Source organism: Acanthopagrus latus, chromosome 1 (assembly GCF_904848185.1).
Source record: "Acanthopagrus latus isolate v.2019 chromosome 1, fAcaLat1.1, whole genome shotgun sequence".
In the NCBI taxonomy this organism is placed as follows: domain Eukaryota; kingdom Metazoa; phylum Chordata; class Actinopteri; order Spariformes; family Sparidae; genus Acanthopagrus; species Acanthopagrus latus.
In genome coordinates, this window is record NC_051039.1 from 28,587,274 (window position 1) to 28,594,987 (window position 7,714).

A 7,714-nucleotide genomic window follows, 5' to 3' on the forward strand; every position below is an offset into this window, starting at 1 on the left:
AACACACAGGCAAACAGGGAGCTTAGACAGACAACTTGAAATTATCTACAAAACATGAATTCTGTGTAGTAGAGCATCAACGCACAGCAAAAAGCACATATTAAGAAAACACATTACAGCTGCACAAGTTAGCAAACAGGTGGGCATTAAGACATAAAAATATCAAGTAGCAAGGTGAACATGTCAATCAAACTACAATAAATACAGATAATCCAAACGTTGTCTTTAAATATGTAGTAATGCAGTAGCTGCTTTAAAATCAGCACCTCCAATAAGCCTCTACATTTCTTTGCTGTGAGTTCAGCTGTTCTTACCAGTGAACTTCTGTGGCATTGAGCTCTTCCGTTTGGCTACGTTGCTGGCAAGCCGGTCGAGCAGTAGAGCACGCTCAGTGCCCATCTGAGTCCTGGAAGTCTGACCGTCCTCTGCGTGACAGCGAGAGAGTGAGAGAGTAAGTGCAGCACAGAATCGAAGACCTCTTCTCTGTCAGTATCGTGAGTACAGGGGATGCACTGAACTGCAGCTGTCCACCACAAAGCGTCAAAGCTATTGAGGTTACAAAGTGAGGTAAAAAAAAAAAAAAATTGCAAAACACATCAGCTGCTCGAGTCAAACTGGGAGGAACGAGATATTAATTTGAGATCAGACCTCACTTCCTGGTGTTTTTTTTTAAGTTCACCAGTGCAGGAGTGGAGACCACACGATGAGGATGTACTTCCTCACCACTACGGCACTATCAGGCATAAACTTACGACATTTGGTGACCACAGATGCAAAGCATTGTCTGTGTGATGCAACCGTGCAACTGTCCCGTCAGTATGGAAAGGCGTTTTTGGGGGAGGTTATACATGTAAAGGGTGTATGTTGGTGTGTTTGCCCTACATATTTGGCTTCCCCTTTGCCGCTACTGACATGAGCAGCAGTCTTCATATTGCTGAGCCTCCACACCACAGCAGCTCTAACCTATTTAACTGTACTGATGGGCTAACAGCCATACGCCTATTCGTTTAATGAGGCTATAAAAACAGGATCAGCTATAAATAAAAGCTCGAATCATGCACCTGCTGCATATGTACAAGTGTGTTTACGTTGCCTGTGTGGTTGTCTGACTACATTAACAGTTTTATGTGCATGTGTGGAGCGTGTCCTGGAGTTCCCAACACGTTGTTTATGAAGCGGGTGTCAGAAAGTTGCACTGAGAAGAGCTGAGTGTGTGCTGTCTGCTCACCTCTCTCGGCGGGACCTTTGCTCTGAATGTACACATGGCACCTCTCTCTGTGTTCTTCAAGGGAGCTGCGTTGCTTGTAACTGCGACTGCAGTGGTTGCACTTGAAGGGCTTCTCTACTGTGAGCAGGAGTTTCAGTTAATCACCAAAACTTGAAACATCAACAACATCTAAATGGCACGACGAAGATGATTTCCTTACGTGGTTTCAAACAAAACTGATGATGTGCATATTAGAGACCGTGCAGCGTGTCTGCAGGTAAAACACGTGAACTGAAAGTGAGGGAGTATGTTTCCAGGAGTAAGTGAGTAAGATGTCATATGCGAATCGTGTAACCGTGTGAGGGTGCATGGCAGAGTGTTACTGTAAGAGCCATGCAGGCTCAGCATGTGTTCAGATTTAAAAGGAGTGAGAAACCAACATGAAGGAGTAAGAAACCAACCAACATGATACTGTACACAGGTGCATACAGTATCAGCTTCACATGTGAGTGTGTGGCTGGCTGGTACCAGAATGGGTGCGCAGGTGCCCGCTCAAGGCGTCACGCCGTCGGCAGGCGTAGCTGCACATGGGACATTTGAAAGGCTTCTCCCCGGAATGAAGTTTGATGTGGCGAAGCAGATTTCCCTTCTGGGTGAAGGAGGCCCCACACTGACTGCAGTGGAATGGCCTCTCACCTGGGGGAGGAGAAAACACAGCGTGAAAAACAATCCTGCACTGCTCACATTTTAACATGACATTTGTGTTGTTAACACAGCATCTTTGGCTTCACATAAACGTTTGATCATCGTTATGTGTTGTGTCGGGTTGACTTGTCTGACTGTAGATTACTGCTCGACAACACATCGATATGTTCAGCAGTAACACTTTCTTCAGAGGGAATTTTGTGATAACTCTGATGTTGATATTACAACAAATGACCTGTTTCTTCACGATGTACTCAAGTTGTAAACTGTTAACTTGCTCCAAGTATTACAATGAATTGCAAAAAGCACAGAATCATTCACCATTTTTGAAAAGGGAACAAGGTAACATGCGCTTTAATTATCAGAGTGCTAGAAGCAATTTTCTCACGACTCAAACCCCACAACTGCCAACTGCTACTTACTGTACACTTGACTTCCCACGTTTACAATGCAGTCTAGTCAAGAGTTTCATCTGAGGGTGGCATTACTCTACGATTTCAACTACTCATCATCTTCAGTTTGACTTTAATGTGATTGCCCCAGGGGAGCCTTTGAAATAAGTCTGCAGTGCAATAATATTGCAAAGTTAGTACATCACAGTTATAATAAGCGTATCTTTGTTTCTTCAACCGTGCTTTCTTAGGCACACTGAGGAGTGATGGAGGGAGTGAGAGAGACAGAGAGCTCTCAGGTCGTCATGTGTCTGTGGTTCCTCAATACATTTAAATACAGAACTCCAAACTTTAATTCTTTAATAGGTTTTGTAAAAAAATATATCAATATTAACAACAACGTATTACCACATGTGGGAAGACAAGTGTAAATGTGCGCCTCGTGTGAATGAGACAAACACTATTTTCCATACAGTTACTCTGCTCTCAGTACGTCACTTGAATATATCATGACTTTAATGACCATGAACATGGGTGGGTCATTACAGGAATTGCATAATTCAGGGCAAAGTGAAGACTGTGGATGTACGATGATGCGTTTATCTATCTGTCACTGTGATCAAATCACAGAATTATTGCATGAGTTTCATATTTAAAAAAACAATAGAGGACATTTCACAACCTCTTGCTGTTGCTGTCGCACTGGTTAGGACATGTGCGTCATGTATGATGCAGACGAGTGTGCATGTAATCAGAGTTACTCGATCGACCTAGTCAATGCAAGGCGCTATCTCCCCATGCTATCAACAGAGGGATGATTGCACAACTCTTGTGTTTGAGGTCAGGTGTTTGGGTTGTGTTCCTGTGCTTACCCGTGTGGCTGCGCTTGTGCACCAGCAGTACGTTGATGCTGACGCAGGACAGGCCACAAATGTCACAATTGAGCTTGCCTGATGTCTGGATGCGGGGCGCCAAGGCTCCAGACACATAAGTCCCATCTGCACAGGCGGTCGCCCCTGCGTGGGCGTCTGGCAGGGCCGTGCTGTCGTATCGCGTGTAGTCCACCACTGACAGGTCCTGTGGCTCGTTCAGGGAATCCTCCTCTTCATCCCCCTCCCCGTCCCTCTCCTCATCATCGTCCTCCTCTGTTCTCTGGTCATCAAATGCTTCCTCCATCCCGTCCTCACTGGCCTCCGCCTCCTCTTTAGGTACAATCTCTCCTTCCTTTTCAGCCTTGGTGAACTGTCCGTTGTCTTCCGTCTCCTCTGCCTCTGTCTTAATCGCACCTAAGAAAGAAGGAAGCAACAGGGATGCAATTTGGAGTGACATTTAATATAAACACACGTGAGGTGACAGGAACATGTCATAAATAATACTGTTTTGCAAGACAAGACAGATGGAATGATGTACAGTATGGCTGATGTTTGTTCTCACTTCCAAATAAGGTGCTAAATGAGCTTGACGAGACTCCACTCCTACCAGAATGTGAAACACACTCACCACTTCACTTCTACATTTGTATTTTTGGCTATAGTTCGATATTAGCACTAGCACATCTCCAGAGTGTGGGTAGCTTAATTTGGGCCAATCTATAGTGTCACAAAGAGATTCAGGAGATGTGTGCTAGAGATAAGGAGAAGGCATTTCCTCTGAATACACAGAAACTAGAACCAGGGCAGGACAGAGATGCAGCACTCGCCTCACACAGACAAAACCAATTCCTCATCTGCTTTTGAAAAGAGCTTTCTGATTGATTTTTTATTACTTGCGTCAGAAAGGTTAATCTGCAGCAGAGGTCCTCCCAATTTTCGTCACTCAGCCAGCAGAGCACTCATTCTGGTTTACTTCTACAATATGCAAGTTTCTCCGGTTGTGTTCCTCTTGAACATTTTCCACAGGTCCTTATCAACTGCAGGACAAACTTTCACATTGCACAGGATCAAATGCATGTCAGTTTCTCAGCACCATCTGATGACGCAGAGTCCCAAGGACTGGTTTGCAGGACCTCTCACCTAGCCATTTGCTCAGTGTCAACCTACCCCCTCAGCTCCATCCAGAAACCACACTGTGGTCTGGTGGTGACTGATGATGAGCTGAAGAGCAGCGTCTTGTATTGTGGAAAGCGCTGAGAGGTGCTATGGAAACTTTGCACACACAGAGCTCTGAGAGGCCCGATATAGAGTCCAGGGCCTCAGAGCAGTGAACCGCAGGCTGTGCATCAGATGCGAAGCAGGGCTTTAGGAAGTGCACCCAGCGGGCCAGATGGGTGGCAATAAGAAATAAATAGGAGGGCTCTCTGTAACACTGTGTTCCTTTTTTTTTTTTTCTCATGACGAATGAGAGCTGAAGGGCACAAGGCTCAGCAAAAACATTTTCACACCCTGAATATGATGTTTGAAACAAGGTGGTCACAGTTTGAAAATGTGCAAATGTCTGACAATGATAATATTATAGAATTATATACTTATGATGCAACTTTTATTATACAATACATGACACTGACGAACAATTAAGGAACTGTTGCAGTTCCAGTGAGGAACAACAATAGACTGGGGTTATCTGGTAGTCATGTTGCTCTAACACTATTGAGTATTATATGCTAATTTCTTTGGACTGATGGACACATCATGATGAACACGTGTGACAGAGACGCGACAAAGGCACTTTTAACTATAAAAACACACCTGAACCCTCTTCAGTTTTTAAGAATTCCCTCCCCAGCTCGATGGCTAAAATGCAACGCGTAGCGGAAAGGCATCAGTGTATGGCAAGTTTATGTGTGTGCGTGGGTCTGTCGCACCTTCAGCACACTGCATTCCATTCTCACTGAATGAATTGTCCTCCCTCTCTTCTTCCTCCTCCTGTGGCTTCACATCTGCAACATCACTGCAAACTTCTGAAAAAGTGACACGTTTGTACATGTGTAAAAACTTTGTGTTACTTTTTGTTTCGTGCAGAGAGCTTCAAAACAGTAAAGTACAGGTCTCTTTCGGAATGCAATCTCTTTTGTCCTCTTAAAATCCTTATATGAATATTTCTTCATCTTGCTGCTGCAGGGACATAGACAAGTCTGCTGATGACTGCCGCTTGAACAAACCTCTCCACAAGTACACCTTCAGCTTTCATTACTCTATAGTCATGTGCGGGAGGCAGGGTGGTGGCAGCTGTGGAGAAATGTGTGCAGCCCGATCACTGAACACAAGGGATCGGATACTCACCCATCCCGTCTCCCTCTGGGGTGGTAAATTCAGGTTGTTTGTCTGTGCTCATGGTGGAAAAATATTCTGTGGAGAGGAATCACAATATTTGGTTAATGAGAGACGGTTTGGAATCCAACAGTCTAACCAGGTCAAACAAGATTCCTTCTCATGGAGCTTTAACAACAAGGTACAATACAGAGGCAAACCTTTTTTTAACCGTGGACATTGCTGTATACATTTATGATGTGACATTTTGTTTTAGACACTGACACTAATTCAACTTTCTTAATGTTCTTGACACTATTAAAAGCCTCCTGTACTATTTCTACAACCATGTGAAGAAATAGAATCAATGCTTGCATCTGACTGTTCCTGTTGGTCGGACAGCTAAAAAGAAGTTTATAAAAAAAAAAAATGAGGGTAAAAGCCCACGGTTGGTTGCTCGACCCTGTCACTACATTTAGCCTTATGAGAAAGAGATGATGTTCACTGCACATGCACTTCCTGCTGGGTCTGTACATAGGAGCGAGTGTAAAAGCGCTTTCCACGCCAACAGCCAGAGAGACTCCAACACTTGTTTCCACAGTTTGAAAATGAATTAGGAGATAAAATATCCAGTCATGCACTTTTTAAAAGCTGCTTTTGATACCTTGGACCTGTTTTCACTGAACTAATAAAAAAAATCTCAATCTTAAACAGTATATTGGAAAGAGAATGATAACAAAAATGTAAACTGAACAGTTACTCAGACATGCTTTTTATCATTTAGATGTAACTCCTCTTACATCACATTCAGTGTGGAGAACACGGCATCAACAAAGTCTCTCACACGGTCAAAATGATATTGAGAAGCGCACGTCTACACGTTACAATTAATTCCAGGGTAATTACTGGGTTTTATTTTTTGTGAGAAGATAACCATAAGTTTGAGCAATGATGAAATGCTCTTACCTGCTTCTTGCTCAGCACCCGGAGGAGAGTGGGAGATTCCACACTTTCTCTGAATATGGAATATACGCAACGTCACTACGGTGAATTTTTGGAGAGCTCCCTTAAAGGAACAGGAACTCATTTTGAAGGTGGAGCAACAAAGACCAAAGCATGCTCATACAGCACAGCACAGCAGCAACACCAATGCGTTGGATTTCTCTTTAGTATTTTCATGACTACAATAGAACCATTAATTTACCGAACCTTAAAGTGAAGAATCTTTAACACAATATGATCAAGAGTGAAACAAAGAACTGATCAGGGGATTGACACCACTTCAAGCCCCCACATGGTTCCTGATTTCCATTTAAGGAGCTATTACTCCATCTTGTGGCTACAATAGGAAGCTACTTTCCATCCCAACTATTCTTTCTCCAATTAATAACTGAACAAAACCCCCCAAAACAACTTGATATGTACTGTAGCCCTTTGAACACAGTAAGTTATTGATTTGGGTGGATTGCACAACCAGTTTTCAATGATACCTAGCTCTTGTTACTGTTGAGTTTGAATGTACTTGTGAGTTGCTTTGGACAAGAACATTTGCCAGTGATGAGACTTAATACAAATGTTTTTATTACCACTACACAAAAATTCTAAACTTCAGGCATCCATTTTAAAAGGTAACAACTGAATCAACTCAGAACTCACTACAAACCTTTAAACAGTAAAACACACACTACAGCTATTCTGGCTATTTAATATTAGGGGATTAGGCGCCATGGTACCCTGGGGGTTGACAAAAGTTTAATTCTTGCCAGGGACTTTTGTTGCATGTCATTCCCAATCTGTCCCTCAAGTCATTTCCTGAGATATCTCTGGCAGGTCTGCACAGCTGCACGACTGTTTTGACAGACAGAATAGAATAGAATTACTTTATTGATCCCAGATTGGGAAATCAGTTAATAGATATTCCCAATGCAATATGATTGGCGGTAATGATTTTTGCACCATAATTCAAATGTTTCAGTCATGAAAAAGAAGGTCTACACACTGCTCTTTTTCAGCATCAGAACTGAAAAAAACTATTCAAATCCTGATGATATGACATTTGGTCTGGTCTGTACCATACAAACGTGTTTTCCCACATCTGGAGAACAAGATTGGTAAGCTGGGACATGGTTGTAGCCCTACAGGACGTCACTGTAATGCTGTTTAGTCACACATTTTACCTTCACAAAATTAAATGCAGCTTTTGAGGATATTGCACTTGGCTATAT

The 7,714-nt window shown here is 42.9% G+C and overlaps 1 protein-coding gene across 9 annotated transcripts in view; it reads right to left on the minus strand.

The window, feature by feature from the left end:
• The window catches only part of LOC119022627 (zinc finger protein Aiolos-like), a 61,269-nt gene that overhangs the window by 2,088 nt on the left and 51,467 nt on the right, over positions 1–7,714 (minus strand). For 5 of the 9 annotated variants that reach the window (XM_037103715.1, XM_037103753.1, XM_037103760.1 and 2 more), the window contains 6 exons: positions 5,523–5,588; positions 5,105–5,200; positions 3,177–3,590; positions 1,736–1,903; positions 1,229–1,345; positions 315–425 (listed from right to left, as the gene is read on the minus strand). In XM_037103715.1, coding sequence (XP_036959610.1) covers positions 315–425; positions 1,229–1,345; positions 1,736–1,903; positions 3,177–3,590; positions 5,105–5,200; positions 5,523–5,588 — 972 coding nt within the window. Of the gene's footprint in view, positions 1–314; positions 426–1,228; positions 1,346–1,735; positions 1,904–3,176; positions 3,591–5,104; positions 5,201–5,522; positions 5,589–6,455; positions 6,505–7,714 lie in introns of all 9 variants that reach the window. The other 4 variants (XM_037103725.1, XM_037103734.1, XM_037103743.1 and 1 more) reach the window with 2 other exon arrangements.